General features: G+C 43.5%; 2 protein-coding genes across 2 annotated transcripts in view; one reads left to right on the forward strand and one right to left on the reverse strand.

Annotated features, from left to right (window-relative positions):
* Positions 1-14,451, forward strand: part of LOC107376464 (arf-GAP with dual PH domain-containing protein 1) — a 40,114-nt gene extending 25,663 nt beyond the window's left edge. The window contains exons 5-11 of the mRNA XM_015945564.3: positions 5,838-5,950; positions 6,040-6,186; positions 6,365-6,448; positions 13,549-13,611; positions 13,722-13,793; positions 13,915-14,143; positions 14,228-14,451. Of these exons, the coding sequence (XP_015801050.3) occupies positions 5,838-5,950; positions 6,040-6,186; positions 6,365-6,448; positions 13,549-13,611; positions 13,722-13,793; positions 13,915-14,143; positions 14,228-14,256 (737 nt within the window). The 3' untranslated portion in view covers positions 14,257-14,451. The remainder of the gene's footprint in view (positions 1-5,837; positions 5,951-6,039; positions 6,187-6,364; positions 6,449-13,548; positions 13,612-13,721; positions 13,794-13,914; positions 14,144-14,227) is intronic.
* A 4,046-nt stretch (positions 14,452-18,497) lies between these two features.
* Positions 18,498-24,237, reverse strand: part of LOC107376156 (ras-related protein Rab-26) — a 118,698-nt gene continuing 112,958 nt past the window's right edge. Inside the window, exon 9 of the mRNA XM_054750593.2 lies at positions 18,498-18,745. Within this exon, the coding sequence (XP_054606568.1) occupies positions 18,646-18,745 (100 nt within the window). The 3' untranslated portion in view covers positions 18,498-18,645. The remainder of the gene's footprint in view (positions 18,746-24,237) is intronic.

The following is a 24,237-nucleotide window of genomic DNA, read 5'->3' on the forward strand; positions in this document are numbered from 1 at the left end:
GAGATTTAAAAACAGCGATGGATGAAGACTGCCTAATAGGAAGGGGTAGTGCGTTCCAAAACACTGAGGCGACATACACAAAGGCTCGCTCTCCCCTTGTTTATATTTCATGAGCGGAGTGCAGAGCAGCAAGCAGTCAGCCGACCTCAGTGAGCGAACTGGTACGTGGGGCTTCTGTTTTGGGGCAGCAGTAGCTCAACAGGTCGAGCGGGTTGTCCAGTAATCAGAAGGTTGCAGGTTCGATCCCGGCTCCGGACAGAGAATTCTGCTGTTGTGTTCTTGGGCAAGACACTTAACCCACCTTGCCTGCTGGTGGTGGTCGGAGGGACTGGTGGCGCCAGTGCTCGGCAGCCTCGCCTCTCTCAGTGCGCCCCATCGTAGCTCATCACCATCAGTGTGTGAGTGACTATGTTTACATGCAGCCAATATCCGGGTTATGATCGGGTTAAGGTCGGTATTCGGGTTTCTGAGTTGATCAGAATAACCCGTTTACAAGCATAAATAGAAAGAGTTACCCCTAACTTGCATAACGCGATTTAAATGCGGACGTTGGGGTAGCGTCAGGATGTATGGACTACGTCCAGACGCAATATGCGTCATTTCCGGTTCTTCTTGTTCCGGTATTCGTGAAAACAACAACATGTTTCCCAGTTCGGAAGAGATAGCGACCGCGTTTGTTTGCGCTTTAGTTTCCTCGTCACTCCAAAAGTGTGGTGCTGTGCCGCGACTCGCCATGTTGCTCCCAACTTGTTGTTTACTTCCAGTGTTCTGGCGCATACAAGACGTCTCGCTACTCAAAAGACAAAGACTCCTTGCGAACAGAGCATGCGCAGAACACACGCTTTGATGGGGATATCTCGGTATGCGTTTACACGACCAAACATTCGGGTTAGAAAAGGGTTACCCCAGGTGTAGTAACCGGGTTTTTAAAAACCCGGTTATGAGCATATCCGGGTTTTTGGCGGTGTTTACATGGACCTGCGGAACCGGGTTATTTTGAATATTCGGGTTTTAAAATGGTTACTGGCTGCATGTAAACGCACTCACTGTGTGTGTGAATGGATGAATGATACTCTGTAGTGTAAAGTGCTTTGGAGTCCTTACTCTGAGAGGTGCTATACAAGTGTGGGTCGTTTATCATTTATCATTTACGTGAGGTGTAAGCAGATCCGATAAATAGGTTGGTGCAAGACCATTTAAGGCCTTAAACACAAAAAGCAGAATTTCAAATCTCACCCTGAACGTTAGTGGAAGCCAATGTAAATGCGCCAAACTGAACAAAGGTACATGGATATACACAAAGGCAGTAAGCTAGTATTGGAACCCACTAAAAACCACACAAAAAAATGTAAAATCGGGTTCCAACACTTATCAGCATTCTGTAAGGGACACAGACATACTGTGTAAATCCAGTATTACAAACACATACGGAGTATGATGGTATTGATGGTATTGTGTAACAGGAAACCACAGTACAGCTTAAACTGAGGAGTTATACACCCTTACTGCAGAGGGGATGAATGACCTACGGTAGTGTACTGTTTTACATCTGGGATGTCTCAGTCCTCCTCTGGAGGAGCTGTCCATGGTCTCCACAGCTGAACACAGTGGGTGGGAGGGTTCTTTTTAAGATGGAGGTCATCTTCCCCAGCATCCTCCTTTCACACGTCTCCTCAACTGAATCCAGTGGGCAGCTCAGAACCATCGACATATAAATATTGGACAATGGGTTTCCAGAGCTCCAATAACACGTTTTCGAAGATAAATGGGAGGTGGCCACCACCACCATTTTGACCATGTCACAGGTTCCGTCAAGCCCAGACAATTCCACAAAAGGGAAGAGAGGTGGAGCTTAGGGTGGGGCAATAAGGCTGGGATCAACTGACGACACCCGGTCGAACTAGCTACAAGCTAACCTGAAGCTAACCCAAAGCTAATGCGGAGGTGGGAGCTAAGCTAACGGAGGTAGCAACCTAGCTACAACCGGAGTTAACTGTGCACAACACCAGAGCTTCTGAGTCAGAGATACGCCGGGCTGACTGCTGGGTAAAACCGGGTGGAACACAGAGGTCGCCGAGAGCTCCAGAAGCCGGCAGCCGCACAGCAGACAAGCGCCGCTGCGATCTGAGATGTGCAGAGCTGCCGCTGGGGAGAACCGGGTGGAAAGGTTGCCATCCCTGAGCTCCACAAGCCGACAGCCCGTGCAACACACAGAAGCCGCGATCAGAGATGCACCGAGCTGCGGAAAGGAGATAAGGGTGGAAAACATCGGTCTCCCGAGAGCTCCACAAGCCGATAGTCGGAACCCAGCTCCACCAACATGTTATATTTCAACCCATTTTCTAAAGTGCAGCATTATGTTAAATGCACTGGGGTTTACCCTATTACATTTAAATTTCATGGTTAAACAGTCCATGTTAAAATCTAAGCTCAGCTCGGCAGTGACCTAAAATACATAAATATAATTTTACTTACTGAAAAAAAATGAAGTGGAGACTCATTGGATGCTCTATTAGTGCAATTAATGCCACAGCAAGTCATTTTGTCCAACAATTGCACTAAAAATATCCAAAAAACAGAATACACAAACACAGAGACTCAAAATCCCGGAACAGTTTCCAGGCCAGACCGAGGCTCCACTGAGGCCTTTCCACGGAGCTAGCTCTGTGGTCACGTGGGTCGGATGCTCATTAATTATACATAATTTTAGGCTTTTAATACACTTAAACAGAAGAGTGAGAAAAAATTCACCCCCTCAGAGTTGTCATGAATGTAAATAGATAATTTAAACAAAAAACATGTTTTGGAACCAGGCTGTAAACATGTTTATTTCTGCTGTGAAATTGGTATTTTTAACATGGGAGTCAATGAGGATTTGCTCGCTTCTGACACCAGCCCCCAGCGGATGAGGGTGGAACTGCAATTTTTGGAACTTCCGGGATTGCTTCAGTTTTTGAGCCGCATTGTGGGGGCTTGCTCAGAACCGAGCTAGCTTTGTGAACTAGCTTGTTCAGTCTCTTCCTGTCTCGGTCAGAGCTGCCTGCACCCCAACAGACCTCTAATATGTTTATTTTAAATACAAATCCACTAAACTCTTAATATGAGTTGGTCAAGTCTACCTAAAATTAGCCTGTAAAAAGTTACTTTTTAAAAGATTATCCTGATAATTTGCATGCGTAATGCAAACATCTAAGCTAAGTTTCAGGTAGAGGATGAAGTCCTGCTATCAGAGTCTCATGACTGTTGAACACTGAGTTTTTCTGCCAAAGGCCTATTGTGCTATTCTGTGCAGAGGCTTAGAGGCATGTGGCGGGAAAAGAAAGCCCTCTTTGTTTACAAACCTTCCATACAACAGTGTTTAAATATTTTTTACACACACGCTTATCCTCTGCACCTCTTCTCCTCTGTCGTTTGTGGGCAGAGTGACAGTTTTAGAAGAAGTGGAGGAAAACAAAATCACTGTTTTCTTTGCTTCTAACCTTGTTGACATGAACTAAGAAACAAATGTGAAGACAAACAAAAACAAACTGCAGATTTGGGGAAATGGCTGATTTTGATTGACATGCTCAGAGACCAACAACCAATGAAAATGTTTTTGAGTGCTTTGATTGGAATCTGTCAGTCAGTTTCACTTTTATTTTAGTTATTGTACGAGAAAATGCTCCAAGTCAATCTGAATAAGAGGTCAAATTGGCAGTGAAAAACCAGGTTCAGAGTCTGGCAACGAGCGCGCACACACGCACGCACATACGCACGCACACACACACACACACACACACACACACACACACACACACACACACACACACACACACACACACACACACAGAGCAGGATTAAATAAATGGACTACACTAGGCAGGCTGCATTTTTTTGGGCCCCCCCACCTCCATCGATGTTATTTAATGAATTGAAATCTGAAACTTACCAAAGTTACTAATAAAAGTTCATTCACATTTTACATAGCCTAGTCTTTGGTTACAAATTGGTTGTTTGTATGCCAAAATATGTCATGTGTTGTATGTTAAACATTCGATCAGACTATTTTTTAATATTAATCATTTATACGTCATTACACAGCTGTATTAAATGCTAATAAATTATCCTTATCCATTGGCAGCGTCATTGTCAAGGCAGTAGTACCAGTAAGTAACCACTAGGTGTCGTTAAACTACGTAAACAGAGCAAATATGTTTATCTTATTCGCTCTGTTTACATTTAATCAATACATTTAATTAAAAAGATTTTCTGCTAAATACAATAGCTTACAACATTTATAAATGTTGACAAATTAATCACATGATAGTGGAAAGACATTCAAGAAGAAATAGATTAATTTGAATGGACTGAAGGCGCAAAAACAAACTATAAACACGCAGCTTAAATTATTACAGTATACATTTTATACAATCTATAATCTTAAAAGAAAGTATTTTAATAAAATTAAACCGTTATCTTAAGTTTTGATCTTGCTTTATGCTCATTCAGGCTGTTATTGCCTCTGTTGAATCAGAAATTAACACAGATGGGCAGTTCAGCTAGCTTCTCTTGTTGTTCAATAGCTCCACCCTAGAAGGCAGAGAAGAAGCATTTTGAACAAAAAGGGTGTTTTGTGAAGTGGGGTGAGAGAAGCTCAGAGGAGCGGTTTGATGGATAGATTATGATCCAATCATTTAGAGGAACCAGCACTGGATTGGACAAAGATTTTCCAGGATTGTACAGTTTAATGGAAATCAAAGAAATGTATTAGTGTTTTAGAAAAAAAATGCATTTGCAATAACCGCTATGATTTATTTTTTAGTTGAAAATATTTAAAGATGGTAGTAAGAACTTTTGTTCTGATCAGAACTAATCTTTCTTTTTCCAAACTGAGGTGATTCAAAAAGCTACCCCAACATGTCATATATTATTTATTCACAACATTTCAGCAAAACCCACTTCGATTTCAGGTTGATTCATGAAAGAAAGTAGAGTTACTCCTCTGACGCATTGTTTCATTTGAGAGGCTTGATAAGGAAATGGTTTTCTTGCACAGTTTCTCATTGGGAAAGTGGTTTAATTGAGTTATTTCTGATATAGTCTGCTTTCAGACAATTCCTGTGCAGTAGAGTACTATTGTGAATAGGGCTTATAGCATTTTATCACACCTTTCTGAAAGTAGCAACTAGTTTTATGGAAATGTGAAACAAAACCCACAAGCGACTATTAGAGTTGAGCCTTTTAGGAACTAAGTAAAACTAGCTTTGTTAATGTAATCTTTGTATTAATATGCTACATTAATACAACTGAAAGTAAGACATGCTGGTAATAAAGGAAAAAAAACAACAACCATGAATGCTTCCTGTCAGTGCTCTCACATGAAGGCATTAAGAATGAGTGTGTGTCTGATTGTTGCTACTGCTAGTGCAGAATGTGGACATTGTGGTCAGAGACAGAAAAGCACTCAGGAAGCTTGTGGGTCAATGGTAGGCTCTGTGTGCATGCATGTGTGTGTGTGCATGCATGCACGCATGCGTGCGTGCGCATATGTGTGTACATACGTGCATGTGCATATGTGTGTGCATACGTGCATGCGTGCGTGCATGCATGTGTGCATGCTTTATTTAACAATACAATAGATGTTCCTCCTCCTATTACTGATAAGGTTTTTCGAACAGTCACCACAAGCGCTGACTGTGTGCAGATACATCACACACACACACACACGCACGCACGCACACACACACACACACACACACACACACACGCACACTTAACATTGAAATCCATTTTGTTTTGGACTTTACTGTGTTAATAAAGTTTTGTAAAAAGGGTCCTTGTGACTCTTTTCCTGCCAGGCTACCGAGAAGGGTTTCTATGGAAACGAGGACGAGACAATGGACAATACCTCAACAGAAAATTTATTCTGTCAGAACGCGAAGGTGTTCTGAAATACTTCAACAAGAATGACGTGAGTGACATCATAATGATCCAGACTTTTAAGACTTCATTATGTTTTGGATCTTAATTCTGGTCTGAACTCATTATTACCTCCTGCAGGCCAGAGAGCCCAAAGCGATCATGAAGATGGATACGATAAACGCCACATTCCAGCCAGGTAAAATTGGAACTCCTCATGGGATGCAGATAACCTATTTGAAGGACAACAGCACCAGAAATATCTTTGTCTATCATGAGGATGGGAAGGTGAGTGAGAAAGGATGGTGCTTGTTAGGGAGGAATGCATGTCTCCATCTAGTGGCAGATGGCTGTAAAATCAACCTTTAATATTAATTATACACATTTCTTTGAAGTTTTTTCTGTGTTTAGTGTAGTCTGTATCTGTCTTTTTTCTGTTCTTCTGATTTGATGTCCCACCCTGAAGGAAATGGTGGACTGGTTTAATGCCATCAGAGTAGCCAGGCTTCACTACCTGCAGGTGGCTTTTCCTGGTGCTCCTGACTCTGAGGTAAGTACGTAATGATGCACATCCCCAGTCTGAAAAAACACAATACGTATTTGTTGAATATCGGAGCCAAACCAACTTTTGACTCATGGTCAAAAATATGTGTGTTCTGTTATTTTGACACACAGATTTTGTAAAGGAACATGTAGACTTATTGAAAGCCCACCTTAACCTCACGTAGCCGACGGACTCGGCCTGGCCGGACGGACTGGTCTTCTGCTGAATAGAATGATGTCATCTTAAAACAATACTCAAGAGTTTTAAGCAGGAAGATTTGCTCTTGTTTGTGTGGTGCATGTGAAAAATGTCAAAGGTTGGAATTGAGTTACAAATGTTCAGATTCATTATTCATAACTTTTCTGTATTATGTTTATGTTTATGTATTTAGCAGAAGCTTTTGTCCAAAGTGACTTACAAGTGATAATCGGCATGTTGTAAAGGTTTGATTACAGCAACCTTAAAATCCTGTGGTACGTATCCATTTACTAAGGATAGATAGATTATATCTAGATTGAGGCAGTAACCAAAGGAAATGCATCTTTAAATAATTTGGTTGGGATTGGATCTAAAATAGAAGTTGAAGGTTTAGATGAAGCTAATATTTTGAAAACTCTGAAAGCTCAACTGGATCAAAACAGTTCAAACACAGATGAGGCTCTACAGTTACCTCTGATGCTGCCTCACTTACTGAGGAAGAAGAAGTCGCATTAGGCAGGATGCTAATGATTTTGTTTCTGATAGAATTAATTTTACTCGTGAAAATTCCCATAAAGTCGTTGCTGCTGAGGGCTAAGGGAATAGATGGTTCAGAGGTATGATTCTATGTAAGTTTGGCAACTGTACTGAAAGGAAATTTAGTATTATTCTTATTTTCCTCAATTAGTGATGAAAAATATACAGTTCTAGCTTGTGGAAGCTTATTTTTATAAAGCACAAGACTATTTTTCCATGATAAGTAGGACTCCTCCTGGTGTGTAGAGCGCCATGTTCTCTTCAATTTTCAAGAGTTCTGTTTTAAAGTTTGTAGATCAGAATTAAACCAGGGAGCCAACTTCCTCTGCCTATTTGCCTTGATTTTTAAAGGGGCAGCATCATCTAATGCCACACATAAAGAAGAAGTAACATTATGAACTAGACCATCAATTTGTGAAGGGCTAGAAATGAAAATATTGCCCTCTGCTACATTCCTCTGAGATGCTGAGGACAGTAAAGATGTAACAGTTGAAATCGTTCTAATTTTTATGAGATTTTTATGATTTGATTTATTAAGCCTGATTTTTAATCCATGTGATTTTGGCCGTGAGCAGCACCCTGTCTCAATGGGGTAGTGGGTGGGTAACAGTACAGAAGCTGCAGAGGGGTGTGTTCAACTATGACTCTGCTTCCTGGTCTGGACCCTGGGTTGTCATGGAGGACTAATAAATTTGGCCATGTTCCTAGAAAGAAGAGCTGCTCCATCCAAATAGGGATGGATGCCGTCTCTTCGCATCAGACCAGGTTTTCCCCAAAAAGTTTTCCAGTTATCAACGTAGCCCACGTTTTCAGGACACCACCTAGACAACCAGCGGTTGAAGGACAGCATGCGACTAAACACATCATCACTGGTCCGATCTTATATTTATGTTTATGTATTTAGCAGACGCTTTTGTCCAAAGCGACTTACAAGTGATAATCGGCATATTGCCCTTGAGGCTAACAACAACAATAACAACAACAACATTGACATCAGTCATGGAGAGTAGGGAACAAGGAGTGGACAGTAGAGAGGGGGGACGGGTGCAGGCAAGGTGCTAGTTAAGAAGATGCTCTCTGAAGAGCAGGGTCTTCAGGAGTTTCTTGAAAATTGAAAAGGAAGCCACAGTTCTGGTAGTGCTTGGAAGGTCATTCCACATTTGTGGAACGATGCATGAGAAAAGTCTGGATTGTCCTGAGCGTGGTGTAGGCACTGCTAGCCGACGATCCTGTGATGACCGGAGTGGCCGGGCCGAGACGTAAGCCTTTGCAGGAGGATTCAGGTAGATGGGAGCCATACCATCTCGGACTTTGTATGCTAGAGTTAGCAATTTGAATTTGATGTGTGCTGCTAGCGGTAGCCAGTGGAGCTCAATGAACAGAGGGGTGGTGTGCTCTTTTTGGCTGATTGAAGACCAGACGCGCCGCTGCATTCTGGACCATTTGAAGAGGTCTCACAGTACAGCCAGGAAGACCAGTTAGAAGGGCATTGCAGTAGTCAAGACGGAAGATGACAGTAGATTGCACCAGGAGCTGGGTGGCATGTTGTGTTAGGTATGGTCTGATCTTTCGTATGTTATACAGCGCAAAGCGGCATGAACAAGCAACAGAGGCAACATGATCTTTAAAGGTCAGGTGTTCATCAATCACAACACCCAGATTTCGAACTGCCTTTGAAGGAGCCTGAGATAGGAAGTCATTCTGGATTGAGATATTGTGCTGTATGGATGGTTTTGCTTGGATGACAAGTAGTTCAGTTTTAGAGCGGTTGAGTTGGAGATGGTGGGATTTCATCCATTTTGATATGTCAGAGAGACAGTTTGATATTCGTGCAGAGACAGTGTGGTCTTCCGGTGGAAATGACAGATAGAGCTGGGTGTCGTCTGCATAGCAGTTGTAGGAGAAGCCATGTGATCAAATGATCTCACCCATTGAGGTGGTGTATATGGCAAAGAGAAGAGGTCCTAGTACAGAGCCCTGGGGGACTCCTGTGGCAAGATGGTGCACAGTAGAGGATTGTCCAAGCCAAGATACACTGAATGATCATCCTGTGAGGTACGATTCAAACCAGGCGTGTGCTTTCTCTCTGATGCCCATGCTAGAAAGTGTGGACAAAAGGAAGCCATGGTTGACAGTGTCAAATGCAGCCGATAAGTCGAGCAGGATAAGCACTGAGGATTTGGCAGTCGCTCTAGCTTCTTTTAAGGATTCAGTCACTGCTAACAGAGCAGTTTCAGTGGAGTGGCCCTTTTGAACCCAGATTGGTACGGGTCAAGCAGACAGTTTTGTGAGAGGTATTCTGTGATCTGCTTGAAAGCCACCTTTTCAATGACTTTGGACAGAAAAGGGAGGAGAGAGATAGGTCGGTAGTTCTCCGCATGATTTGGAGGAAGAGATGTTTTTTTAGCAGAGGTTTAACCTGAGCATGCTTGAGAGAGGTGGGAAATGTACCGGATGTCAGTGAAGCGTTGATCACACGTGTGACTGCTGTGGCTACTGTAGGAGCAATAGCTTGGAGCAGCTTAGTCAGAATGGAGTCAAGTGGGCATGTAGTAGGGCGGCTGCACGTGAGAAGCTTGGACACACAGTTCTCAGTGACAGGGGAAAAAGAGGAAAATGAAGCAGTAGGGCTTGAGATGGTTGGGCTAGAAGGGGTTTTGTGATAGCGAATGTTCTGGAGTGGCCAGTTGAGTAAACTGTTTGCTTATAGCTTCCACTTTGTCAATGAAGAATGAGGCAAAGGTGTCAGCTGATAGATTGTTGGTAGGAGGTGGAGATAGAGGGTTGAGCAGAGTTTTGAATGTCGAAAATAGTTTTTGAGAGTCAGTAGAGCTGAGAATTTTGTCAGTGTAGAAAGCTTTCATTGCATCAGTGACGCTGGCAGAGAATGAGGACAGTAATTCCTGAAATTTCAATAGATCACCAGGATCTTTTGTTTTGTGCCATTTCTGTTCCGCAGCTCTAAGATTGGTGCATAGAGACAGGAGGGTTTCATTTTGCTAAGGGTGTGACTGAGAGGATCTAGCAGGTCTAGTGGCTAAACGGCACAAGTTGTTAAGACAAGAGCAGAGTGTGGAGCAGAGTGACTCGGTGGCTTCATTCACTTCATAAGCAGATAATGTGCTGGGAGATGGAAGAGTGGAGGCAACAAGAGAGGAGAAGTAGTTGATGGATGACTGGATGAATATCAGAAAGCAGTCAGGAATTCTAGAAATAAATACTTTGCCAGCATTATTTCTACCCATTCTGGGAACCAGAGGGCTTTATATAAAACCCTAAATGCAGTTTTGTCGAGTGATTACTCTCCTACGGTTGCAATCACAGATGATCTCTGCTCCCAATTTTTAAGTTTTTTCCTTGATAAAGTCTCCAATATTAGGAGTCTAATCATTTCCCCTGGAGAGGTTCTGCTACCTGCATCTGTTTGTACCGGACGCTTTGACCATTTTGAGCCGATCACACTGCCTGCCTTGGAGAGATTAATATCTTCCATGAAGCCATCAGGCTGTCCTGATGACATTGTACCAGCCAGACTCTTCCAGGAGGTTCTTCCAGTGGTAGCCCCTCATGTGCTCAACATTATTAACTCCAGCCTTGTTTCGGGAATTATACCCTCTGTTTTTAAACATGCCGTGCTTCAACCACTACTGAAAAAATCAGGCCTAGACCCAACTGACCTCGGGAACTTTCGCCCCATTTCAAAGCTCCCCTTCTTGTCAAAAGTGATGGAAAAGGTGGTTTATAATCAAATTATGCCACATCTGAACAATTTTGGGGTCTTGGATAAATTCCAGTCTGGCTTTAGACAATATCACAGCACAGAATCCGCTCACATCAGGGTTTTTAATGACATTATTTTAGCCACTGATTCCGGTTCCCATGTTGCCCTGGTAATGTTGGACCTCTCAGCTGCATTTGACACAGTTGACCATGACATTTTATTGTCCCGCCTTGAGAATTTGGTCGGTATTAAGGGATCCGCGCTTGACTGGTTCTGCTCCTACTTTGATAACAGGTCTATTAGAGTTAGAATGGACGACTGTTCATCTCCCTCTGCTGCTCTTCCTTGGGGCGTTCCACAGGGGTCTATCCTCGGCCCCCTTTTATTTAGCATTTATATTATTCCACTGGGACTAATCTTCAGGAAGTTTAACATTAACTTTCATCTTTATGCGGACGACTGCCAGATTTATGTTCCATTGAAGGCTTTTACCTCCATCCAGCCGCTCCTTGACTGCCTGAGTGAGGTTAAGGACTGGCTGTCAGCAAATTTTCTGCTCCTGAATGATTTTAAGACCGAGTTTATTGTTTTTACTCCTAATGGCTTGTCTTCCTCCGCTCCTGATTTTTCTGCTCTTCCTTTTAAAATTAGTCAAACAATTGTTAATCTTGGAATTAAAATGGATGTGGCTCTAAAAATGGACCCTCACGTTAATCAAATGGTTAAATCATGTTTTTATCAGCTGAGACGTCTTTCCAAACTAAAACCCATTCTGAATCGGCGCCACCTCGAGACAACCATTCACGCTTTCATCACCTCAAGGTTGGACTACTCCAATGCAATTCTGTTTGGCATTTCAAAAGCCGCATTATCTCGCCTTCAGCTGATACAAAATGCGACAGCAAGATTTCTGACCAATACTGGCCGTCGGCAGCACATCACTCCCATTTTAGCAAGACTTCACTGGCTTCCTGTGCACTACCGTATACGTTTTAAAATTTTATTGTTTGTTTTTAAGGCACTGAATGGCTTAGCACCACCCTACATATCCGAGTTACTCACTCCTTATGTGCCAGGCAGGACTCTCCGTTCAGGTGACCTACACCTATTAAAGATTCCCCGTCAACGCTGCAAAACCCGTGGTGAACGAGCTTTTTCTGTCTGCGCTCCAAAACTCTGGAATGATCTCCCGCTGCATATCAGACTCTCCTCCTCCATTGGGGTTTTTAAGTCTCACTTAAAGACTTACTTTTATTCTCTTGCTTTTACTACCTAGCTATTTTATCGATGGTTTATTTACACTGTTCTTTTACTGATTTTATTGACTTCTCATTGTTGGTTCTTTGTGTTTTGCTCTAGTTGTTTTATTCTTTTATATTATTCTTTTAACCTTATATGTTTTTACCCCTGTACAGCACTTTGGTCAGCTCACATGCTGTTTTTAAATGTGCTTTATCAAATAAATGGAATGGAATGGAATGGAATGGGTGCCAGATTGCGGAGGTTGCGGCGGAATGAGACCATTGGGGAGGAAGCAGTGGACCTCCCTTGTAGAGTCGTGCTGAAATGGATGAAGTAATGATTGGAAAGATGCAGCGGTGTGACAGAGATTGTGTCTATGGCACAGTTTCTGGTGAAAATGAGGTCAAGTGCTTCTCCAGTTTTGTGAGTTGGAGGACTTTGTACTAGTTTTAGATCAAATGATGACATTAGTGACAGGAAGCCTGATGAGCTGGGACTGTCCAGGTGAATATTCATGTCTCCAAGGACCATTGCGGGACAGTCGTGCTCAGGAATGGAGGAAAGCAGGGTGTCGAGTTCATCAAGAAAGTCTCTAAGTTGACCTGGTTGTCGATATATGACAACCAAAAAGAATTTTTTCGGTACAGTTACCTGGATGGCATGGTATTCAAAGGAGTTGTATTTAGTGATGGATAGCAACTGACTGTATATCCATTTGTTGGAAATTAACATGCCCGTTCCACCACCTCGGCCAGATGCACGAGAAGTGTGGGAGAAAGTGTGGTTAACTGAGAGAGCAGATGGGGTAGCATTGTCACATGGTTTGATCCAGGTCTCTGTGAGAGCCAGTGCATGGAGTGACAGGTGGTTTGCATATGCGGTAATGAAGTCTGCTTTGTTTACAGCCGATTGGCAGTTCCAACGTCCCATAGACAGGTGGATGTCTTTGGGGGGAGTTGGTTTTAGCGAGCGGAGGTTTTGAAGGTTGCGAAAGCGGTTTGCTGTGTGTGACCTTCCTCTGAAGCCAGCGACCACAGGTATAGAATAATGGCACATTTCGCAAGGTGTCGATGGAGCAGCGTCAGGGTCAAGCTTGTTTGGTCTGTGGACACGCGCAGGTAGACACGTATGTCTTTACCCCGGAGTGTCTTACACCGGATGGGCTGAGACACAAGGGCTGACGCTTCCGCTGACGCTTCAGTTATGCCACCAATTGTTATTGTTATTGTCATCATGATTTCAAAATTATAATCTAATCTATTTTCCAACAAAAGGTTTCTATTTACATTGAAGTGTTGTTGAAGTGCATTTGAGATCTAAATCCTGTAATACTGGATTAAAAAATAAATTAGATCCTTGTAAGCGAGTACAGAAATGCTGTAATTTATCCCGATTAATTTTTCTGCAGTGGTTACCAAAGCTAACCAGGAACTACTTGAAGGAGGGTTACATGGAGAAGACAGGTCCGAAGGTGATTTGTTTTGTTGCTATTTGGCCCATTTGTGGTAATTTACATCTAACAGGACAAGATAAACCAAAATAAAGTAACTGACAACCGCTCTTTCTGGTTTTGTCCTCTAGCACACGGAGGGATTCAAGAAGAGGTGGTTTACGATGGACGACAGGAGACTCATGTACTTCAAAGATCCACTGGTATTAGAGTTCTGCACCTGGGCATAAAACCGTGTCTCTGATGAACAAATCAGCTAAACGCTGACATGCTGTCTTGTCGTGTCCAAATCTGACAGTACTGTGTGTCTTTGTCCTCTTTCAGGATGCTTATGCTCGAGGTGAGGTGTTCATTGGCAATAAGGATCACAGCTACTCTGTTCTCCCCATTCTTCCACCCAGTGTTCAGGGATATCACTGGCAGTTTGGAATTACAATAGTGACTCCGGACAGGAAGTTTCTTGTTACTTGTGAGACTGAGAAGGACAGGGAGGACTGGATAGCAGCGTTCCAGATTGTCCTCAACAGACCGATGCTCCCGCAGGAGTACGCAGGTGAGTAGAAGAGGAAATCCCTTTTGCTTTTCCCATTTTTAAAAACAAAATTAGTCTGATGTGATACTTTTTTCTGTTGTGCAGTGGAGGCATATTTTAAGCACAAGCCATGATCAACTCAACAACTTCTGGTGCATCTCAGAGAAAAGCTTCTAGAAGAACTGGCTGCAGACTCCTTCCTCCTGGAGGCGTCTGGCACGTTTTGACTCATGAACCTTTGATGATGTGCTTTAATATACTTAAAACAAGACGGAGCTGTTGCTGCTCACGTGTGAAGAAACGTCAGTCTTCTCTTCCCTTCTTGGCAGAACTAAGTTTGCATTGCAGCACAGTTTCATGAAAGTGATATTAACATAACACACAGCTTGTATACATGGTCACACACACACACACACACACACACACACACACACACACACACACACACACACACACACACACACACACACACACACACACACGCACACGCACACGCACACACACACACATTAAATAAGCGTATGATAATTATTCCTATTTATTTTTTTAAAATCTCATTTGCAGATGTATTTAATGCTGTGCACTGAAATGCTTCTTTTGTAAATTAACTAGCTTACTGTAACACCTTTATACTATTTCCCTATATATATATATATATATATATATATATATATATATATATATATATATATATATATATATATATATATATATATATATATAATTCTAGTATAGTATACTATTATAGTATTTACTGTCACACCTTGTCCTTTGTTATCCAGCAGGGGGAGACAAACTTTTAAAACATTTCAAACACAAACCCTCCTGCTGCTGCCCCCTTCATCAAACTGGTGGAGTCACTAAAGGGACTGGCAGTAAGACACACATGTGTCATGTGACCATGAGGGTGCAGGAGTTACTTTATTCAGATCTGAAGAGTCAAGACCTCCATGCTCTGCTGCAGAGCCAGCAAACCCGTTGTCATACGTGTGAGTCTGGCTCAGAGCTGTTGGAGCTAGAAGACAATTTGTTTAACTCAGTTTGAGACATGGTTGATATTAAAAGTGTGAATGCCACAAACATCTGTTGGTATTAATCACAGTCATTCATTTACAAGAGGTAATTGAAATGTGCGGTGCAATGAAAAGGTACTCGATGGAAGCAGCTTTTAATTTCATGAGCCCCACCCAGACCTAATTGGCCCTGTGGGATGAAGCGGTCACTTCAGCAGAATCTAGATCGTGACCAGCTCAGTGGCGTAATGAGTGTCTATCCTGAGACTGGGAGATTGAGGGTTCAAATCCACAGTGGGGTCATACCATAAACCCTAAGGATGGTCATTCCCCCCCAGAGATGGGGGGATAACCATCTGCAGGTCCCCCCCCCCCCCCCCCCCCCCCCCAGGGGATGGGTCATATGCGGAGAACAAATTTCACCCGGGCGTGATGACTAATGGGATTCTGACTTTAAGCAGCATGCCTTGTTCTAACCCAGAACAACATCTGAAGCAGGTCTCAGATGTTGGTCCTCTCAGGAGAAGGAAAAATGGTCTCTGTAGGAGAGCTCCAAGGCCAGAATCTCTGCTGGTCTCACATTTACAAAAACATCAGGGTGATCCCTAAGACTGGTGGGAGAATATTCTCTGAACTGACAAAAAGGTGCGTGTCTTGTTACCCCTGGTGAACTTTAAGAAAAGAACAAGCCAGACATGGTGGTAGAAGTATGATGATCTGGGGCTGGGGCCTGTGGAACCATGACTTCTGCTCTCTACAAGGAAATCCTAAAGGTGAATGTTTTACCTTAAGCAGGCTGGAAAATCCTCCAATTTGACTTGATTAATACAGTTCTGTAGAGTCCAGTGATGTGACCATCGGATGTGACTCATCACCAGTCATCACAACCATGTGTTTAAAATGACTGACTCTATTACTGCTAAAGGCCGTTAAAGCAAGTCAACAAAAGTGGTTTTGATAACTGATTTAAACCTTTTGGAAACAGAGTTTTGGTTTTACTTTAGTCTGATACTACATTTTTGTTTGCTGAACATTTAAGTGTGAGACAAAAGCAAAAATAAGTTAGGGGTTCAAATACTTTTCCACAGAACTGCTGTTGAATAAAACAGAAAAACGAACACCATGGCAACAGCTTTTCACTCGGTTTCTGTGTCTGGCATGAAATGTAACCAAAACAATAGATTATATGTTTGTATATAAGAAAATAAATGGAGATTTATCCATCCATCCATCCATCCATTTTCATCCGCTTATCCGGAGTCGGGTCACGGGGCAGTAGACTAAGGCGAGAAGCCCAGACTTCCCTCTCCCGAGCCACTTGGGCCAGCTCCTCCGGGGGAATCCCAAGGCATTCCCTGGCCAGGTGAAAGACATAGTCCCTCCACCGTGTCCTGGGTCTACCTTTAGGTTTCCTACCGGTTGGATGTGCCTGGAAAACCTCACCAGGGAGGCATCCAGGAGGCATCCTGACCAGATGTCCGAGCCACCTCAACTGGCTCCTCTCGATGTGGAGGAGCAGCGGGTCTACTCCGAGCCCCTGCCAAATGACCGAGCTTCTCACCCTATCTCTAAGGGAGAGCCCAGCCACTCTGCGGAGAAAACTCATTTCGGCCGCTTGTATCCGTGATCTCATTCTTTCGGTCACTACCCAAAGCTCATGACCATAGGTGAGGGTAGGAACGTAGATCGACCGGTAAATCGAGAGCTTCGCTTTCTGACTCAGCTCTCTCTTCACCACGACAGACCGGTACAACGCCCGCATCACTGCAGATGCAGCACCTATCCGTCCATCGATCTCACGCTCCAGTTTTCCCTCACTCGTGAGCAAGACCCCGAGATAGTTAAACTCCTCCATTTGGGGCAGGACCTCATCCCTGACCTGGAGAAGCATTTAGAGGAGCTGATTCTCATCCCAGCTGCTTCACACTCGGCTACGAACCACTCCAGTGAAAGTTGAAGGTCATGTTCTGATGAAGCCAACAGGACCCCATCATCTGCAAAAAGCAGAGACCCAATCCTCAGGCCACCAAAACGGATGCCCTCCACACCTTGGCTGCTCCTAGAAATCCTGTCCATAAAGGTTATGAACAGAATCGGTGACAAAGGGCAGCCTTGGCAGAGTCCAACTCTCACTGGCAACGAGCCCGACTTACTGCCGGCAATGCGGACCAAGCTCTGACACAGGTCATACAGGGATCTAACAACCCGTATCAGAGAGCCTGGTACCCCATACTCCCGGCGTACCCCCACAGGGCCCCCCGAGGGACGAGGTCAAACACCTTCTCCAAATCCACAAAACACATGTAGACTGGTTGGGCAAATTCCCACACACCCTCCAGGATCCCCCTAAGGGTACAGAGCTGGTCCAGTGTTCCACGGCCAGGACGAAAACCACACTGCTCCTCCTGAATCTGAGGTTCATCAATCCGACGGACCCTCCTCTCCAGAACCCCTGAATAGACCTTACCAGGAAGGCTCAGGAGTGTGATCCCCCTGTAGTTGGAACACACCCTGCAGTCCCCCTTTTTAAATAAGGGGACCACCAGCGAAAGTTGAAGGTCACGGTGGAGCTTTATATGAAAACAAATCATAGAATGTTATGCCCCAATAATATTTATAATATTTAGATTTAAAAGAAGAAAAACAAAACAATTGGAACAGCTTATTAGATTTTTGAGACATTTCATAAACAACACTTATCGTATGTGTTACTCTCTGGTACTAGCATTATTTCCTGACTAAAGAGCTTCTTTCCTCTGAAGCTTTTTGTGCAAGAAAATTTTTTTGCAGCCTGTTTGTCAAAATCTCCACTATATATAGATTACATGTCATGTCCGATCGTTATATTAGAAATTATTTCAAGAAATGAAAGATTGTGCAGTTCATATCAAACCAGTACAGGACACACATTTCTGTACATTTACAGTGTTTCAGACATATACACAATGTAATTAATGCAGTGTTATGTTGCCATAAGTCCTTTTGCCTTTGTTGAAGGGTGAGGTCATTTATTCTCTAGTGTCCAAACCTGACTGATGAACACAGTTCGAGCTGATGCTGGTGAGTCTGTCGAGCCACTTCATGAAGACAGGAGGACCAGCAACAAAGCATCTAGTGGATTCATCCACAACATGTAAACAAAAGCTGCCAATCAGAAATACACAGGAGCATAAAACACTTTAAACATGCTGCTTTTCCCAGTTCATCATGAGATGACATTCCTTTAAAACACATTCAATAGACAAGGTAATGCATTATGTTTCAGAGTTAAAATGATGACTGTGCAGCGACAGTTAACAGGGAATGAACTGAGGTGGGTCGTTTTTCTGTTTGAATCCTAACCTTGGGCTATACGTTCACAGCTAAAGAGGCAGGAGAAGAGAAGCACGACGAGTGGAGGACAACGTTTCTACCTCTGTGATTCTGACTCCTAGTATTGGAGGAGTCCAGAAATGGTCACCAACAATGTAAAGATGAGTAATCAGGACATAGCCACAGATGTGGAGCTGTTTAGGACCTGCAGCAGCCCACACCCTTCATCTCCTTGTTCACATATTCCTGGAGCTTAAACTTCTCACTGGAGTCCTTCACGGACCGGTGCTTCAGCTCCCTGAGGAAACCATGAGAGGGTTTAGAGAAATTCAAGTTACTCACAGAAGCATTCACATTTGAAAATGTTTCTGCTCCAACTAAGAAGGTGTACCACTTCAGATGGCAACAAACAAACAAACAAACAAATAAATAAATTCAAGCTGAAGATTCCTGAAAAAATAAATGTAATATGAATTCATTAAAATATAAACCCGTGGTTCCAGTCGCAGCAGGAAAGTCGTTTCCTATTGCATTAAAAATGAGCTTCACCTGCAGCAGCGAGGGAGTGCCGTCACCTAGAGGTAAGTCTGGACAGCCTTGTTAGTCATCATGATTTTCCTGTAAGCCGTTGGTTGCTTCGGTAACATTTTCGAGTTAAATATCATATAGAAGACACACAGTGATGTTTGAGAAGTAAAACAAAGTTTGGATTTACAGAAAGTCTGCAGTAATTGTTTAAACAAAATTAGGCAGGTGCATAAATTTGGGCACTTTTGGCATTATATTGATTCCAAAACCTTCAGAACTAATTGCTGGAACTCAAAATAGGTTAGCAAGCTCAGTGACCCTTGACCTCCACACAGGTGAATCCTGTTATGAGAAAGAGTATTTAAGGGGTGCAATTGTAAGTTTCCCTCCTCTTTCAATATTCTCTGAAGAGCAGCAACATGGGGTCTCAAAACAACTCTCACATGACCTGAAAACAAAGATTATTCACCATCATGGTTTAGGGAGGGATACAGAAAGCTGTCTCGGAGATTTCAGCTGTCTGTTTCCACAGTTAGGAACCTACTAAGGTAATGGAAGACTACAGGCACAGTCAGGGCTGTTGCTAGCTATTTCGGTGCCCTAAGCACAAAGGCTTTGTGGTGCCCCCCCCCCACCACCACCACCACCACACACACACACACACATACAGAAAAAACAACACAATAACACAGTATGTGCGAGCGCTTCGCCTTAAATTCTCTTGTATGCACAAACTGCTTATTATTTTCCAAAAAGTAGGATTGATATTTTGTGTGTGTGTGTGTGTGTGTGTGTGTGTGTGTGTGTGGGGGGGGGGGTCATTTTGCCTTGGCCCCCAAAATGTCTTGAAACGGCCCTGGGTGTGTGACTGAGTCTTGAAGGTGATCTGAATTGTATCAGATGTATAAATATTGCATGTGTGTAACTTATTGTTTTATACAGGTAAAAACTTGTAGTGGAGATAAATCTACCTACATTTTACTTTTCAACACTTTGTTTTGTTTTCTTGTTTTTATTGAACTATTTTCCTGTCCTGTCTGTCTCTCATCTTCCTGCATCTCCTCTAAACTCTCCAGAAAACCTGCTGCCTGGATTCTTACTTTTTCACCTCATCAGTTACTTCTGAGCAGATCAAAGGATCTCCTGACCGCAAAGCGGAGAGCGCGATTCGATGCTGCGTCAGTGAGGTGAAATCACCGCAGCACAGGTGATGAGCTCCGCAGTAGCGCGCTTCAGGCACAAATAAGACAGAAAGTAGAGAACATGAGCGGACATGAACGATCGTGTGTTAATTTTGGTTGTGCCACTTTGAGAATGGACCGGGCACTGGAAGCAGCTGCCTGGAGCGCTGCGCAACAACGCAGCGCTGTGCCGCTCTCTGTGCTCTCTGCTCCAAAGAGTCCATAAATGATGTCATATAGTTAGAAAACTTTTTCCGGCTCCCCTGGATGTGTAGGATATACAGCTCCCCCATAATTCGATCCCTGCTCCTGGATGAAAAGCCGGACATTTTCATCAATACAAGAACCCCCCAGTCCGGACGTCCAGGACAGAGTGAAAAGTGGACACGGTCCATCTCCTTTCCTTTTTGTATTGTTTTCTCTCTGTAAACATGCTGTTAACTTGCTTTGCACATCTTCTAATTGAAATCTGTCTTCATCATATATATATATTATTTTTTTCATAAGCTTGCGTTTGGTGCCCCTTCCCCAGCGTGGTGCCCTACGCGCTGTGCGTGGTGTGCGTGTGCGGAGCGCCGGCGCTGGGCACAGTTCAAGTTAAGGCTCAAAGTGGCAGACCAAGAAAAATCTCAGATTAACAAAAACAAAGAGTGTTGAGAACAGTCAGAGTCACCCACAGACCAGCACCAAAGACCTACATCATCATCTTGCTGCAGATGGAGTCTGTGCATTGTTCAACTATTCGGTGCACTTTACACAAGGAGATGCTGCATGTGAGATTGATGCAGAGGAAGCCTTTTCTCCGCCCACAGTACAAACAGAGCTGCTTGAAGCATTATAAAGCACATTTGGACAAGCCAGCATCATTTTGGAATAAGGTGCTGTGGCCTGATGAAACTAAAACAGAGTTATTTGGGAATAACAAGGGGCGTTATGCATGGAGGAAAAAGAACACTCCAAAGCCCCCTTCAGACAGGCCATTAAAAACGGAAATGTTCCGGACTCTGTCCGTAAGACCTTTGTGTCTGAATGCAAACATCTGGATAACGTGTTCCGGAATTTAACCGGACGAAGCCCCTAGTAACAGGTCCGGACTTGTTACAGACAGGGTGGCTGCTTCAGACTGGTGAGGTAGAGTTCCGGACAAGGGGGAGGAGGAGGGGACCGGGGGACGCTGTGCGCACCTAGATAGCCCGCTGCTGTAGCATGCGGCGAACCATGGCAACTCGCCTCCTACGGTACCGCCTAGACGCGCGACGGAGCGCTTCACACCGCTTCCGTGATTCCTTTAACCATTGAGCTTCATCATCCAGGTCTCTTATGCGTCTTCGTGTGCGCAGAATTATGCTTAAGCGCCTCCTGATTTTTATCTTGAGAGGCGCTATAGAAATGATATTTTCTTCTTCTTCTTAACATAAGTCCGATTCACCCCCCCCCCCGCCGCCGTCAGACATCTGGAACTTTTCCCTGCTGTGTGAACGCAGCCGGAAGGACAAGTTCCGGTACAAAAGTGGTGTGTCTGAAAACACAGTTCCGGTTAAAAACCGGATTGAATTGTCCACAAATGTTCCCGAATGTCTATCTGAAAAGGGCTCAAGAAAAACACCTGCTACCTACAGCAAAACATGGTGGTGGTTCCATCATGCTGTGGGGTGTGTGGCCAGTGCAGGGACTGGGAATCTTGTTAAAGTTGACGGATGCATGGATGCCACTCAATATCAGCAGGAGACCAATGTCCAGGAATCAGTGACAAAGCTGAAGCTGCACAGATACAGCTGAGGCTGGATCTTTCAACAAGACAATGACCCTAAACACCGCTCAATATCCACATTCATGCAGAGGAACAAGTAGAACATTCTGGAATAACCATCTCAGTCCCCACCTGAACATCTGTGGTGTGAGTCAGAGAGAGCTGTCCATGCTCAGAAATCATCAAGCCTGAATGAACTAGAGGTTTTGTAAAGAATGGTCCAAAATACCTTCAGCCAGAATCCAGAATCTCATTGGAAGCTACAGGAAGCATCTAGAGGCTGTTTTTTCTGCAAAAGGAGGATCTACTAAATATTGAGTTCATTTCTTGTTTGTGGTGCCCAAATGTATGCACCTGCCTAACTTTGTTTAAACAATTATTGCACACTTTCTGTAAATCCCATAAACTTTGTTTCACTTCTCAAACATCACTGCTTTTTTTACAGGACCATAGCGTTTGCAAAACGGGATTTGCCGCGGCACCCTGGGGAGGATTTTGGCATTTATAGTAGCAAAGCTGAAGCTAGAAAAAACTGCCATCAGGCACCTCTCAAACCAAGATGGGATATAGGGAGGTCGCTGGGCGCCCCCCGCATGTGACATACAGGGTCGCGCATTCAGCCTCAGACGGAAGACACACCAGACTGTCGAAATTTCGTTTTCAGGACCTTTAGCTTTGATGTGACCTGCTTTTTGTCCTACTTGACGCCCCGCTCAGCCAGTGTTTTCACCACTCTGTCGAACAGCTGGCTGTCTCTCACCGTCCCCGTAAAAAGGGGACTAATCTGTTTGTCCGTTCACACAGCCAAAAGCTCCATGGTCTCCGCGTCCGTCCAGTTTGCCATGTTGTAGGTTGTTGAAAGATACTAGTGAGAGGCCATGTTTATCTGTGTTTATATATACGTCACTAACACGACCACCCTCTTTTGCGGGGGTGGGTGGGTGGGTGGGGGTGGGGGGGGGGGTGCTCCCACAGTCGCTCCAAAGGGCTTAGCGGGGCTGACACACGTTTAGCCATCAGAGGCGAGGGGCTCATGCGGCAATATTACTACGAGGCTAAAGCCTCTTTTATAAGACAGACCATCGTGTCATTACAGAGTGATGAATCCGAATTTCTGGGTCTCGTAAATGCGGCAAGGTGCAAAGGTGAAAGGTGATAAAACTCGATTCTGATGCGCTTAGCCTTGTAGTAATTGCCGGGAAAAAAGCAGGTCACATCAAAGCTAAAGGTCCTGAAAACGAAATTTCATCAGTATGACGTATCTTCCATCTGATGCTGAATGCTTCCCTGTACGTCACATGCGAGGGGTGGGTGGGAGGGGGGGGGGGGGTTGGCTGCCCAGCGACCTCCCTTTGTCCCGTCCTGGTTTGAAAGGTGCCTGATGGCAGTTTATTCTAGCTTCAGCTTTGCTACTATAAAAGTCAAAATCTTCCCCAGGGAGCCACGGCAAATCCCATTTTACAAATGCTATGGTCCTGTAAAAACAACTTAAGCACATCAGAAACGAGTTTTATCACCTTTCCCCTTTGCTCCTTGGCCCATTTACGAGACCCACAAATTCAGATTTATCACTCTGTAATGATGCGAGGGTCTGTCTTATAAAAGAGGCTTTATGATATATTTAACTGAATGTTTTTATCTTAACAACCAACAACGCTACTAACACAGAAAGTCACCACAAAGTCGCGTTTTGCGACGTTTCGTTTGTGACGTAGTGACAACATAGCTGCTACGTTTAGGTTACTATGTTCCACAGGGCACGTTGTTGGTACACTGCTGAAACGTCACACTACAACGTCCTCAGAAAGTCGCTTTACAACTTCTGTTAAACGTCCCCTCTGTAACTTATTCGGCACTTTGAATAACAACGTTGCTGCTACGTTGTTACAACGTGATAACTGTAGTTCCAGAATAAATAAAATTTAAGAGAGATTTTATCGTCAAATTAGATTTACAGCTCGTCCATATTGTGATTCTAATTTAGATTTTGTTAAAATTAAAAATGTTTTCCTCAACACACATGAAAAATAACACACAAAGATATAATTTAATTTGGTCTTTTAATGCTTTGTTTTTTATTATTATTAGAGTTTTGACAATAATTAAATAAACAATTAGTAGTTGCAGTATTTGAATCACATTTATAGCTAAAGAAGTGTTTTTCTAATAAAAATAACAAATTCTTGGACTGTTCCAACTTGTTTACTGAAAAAAAATCCTTTTTGAATTTGGCAAAAACAAGTTCTGAATATTCAGGAATGTTTGAGGAGGAGCTGCTAATCAGATTCTTGAATGAGGATGGACATTGTGTGACATCAGTATCGACGAGGA

This window comes from Nothobranchius furzeri, chromosome 12, assembly GCF_043380555.1.
Source record: "Nothobranchius furzeri strain GRZ-AD chromosome 12, NfurGRZ-RIMD1, whole genome shotgun sequence".
Taxonomy (NCBI): Eukaryota; Metazoa; Chordata; class Actinopteri; order Cyprinodontiformes; family Nothobranchiidae; genus Nothobranchius; species Nothobranchius furzeri.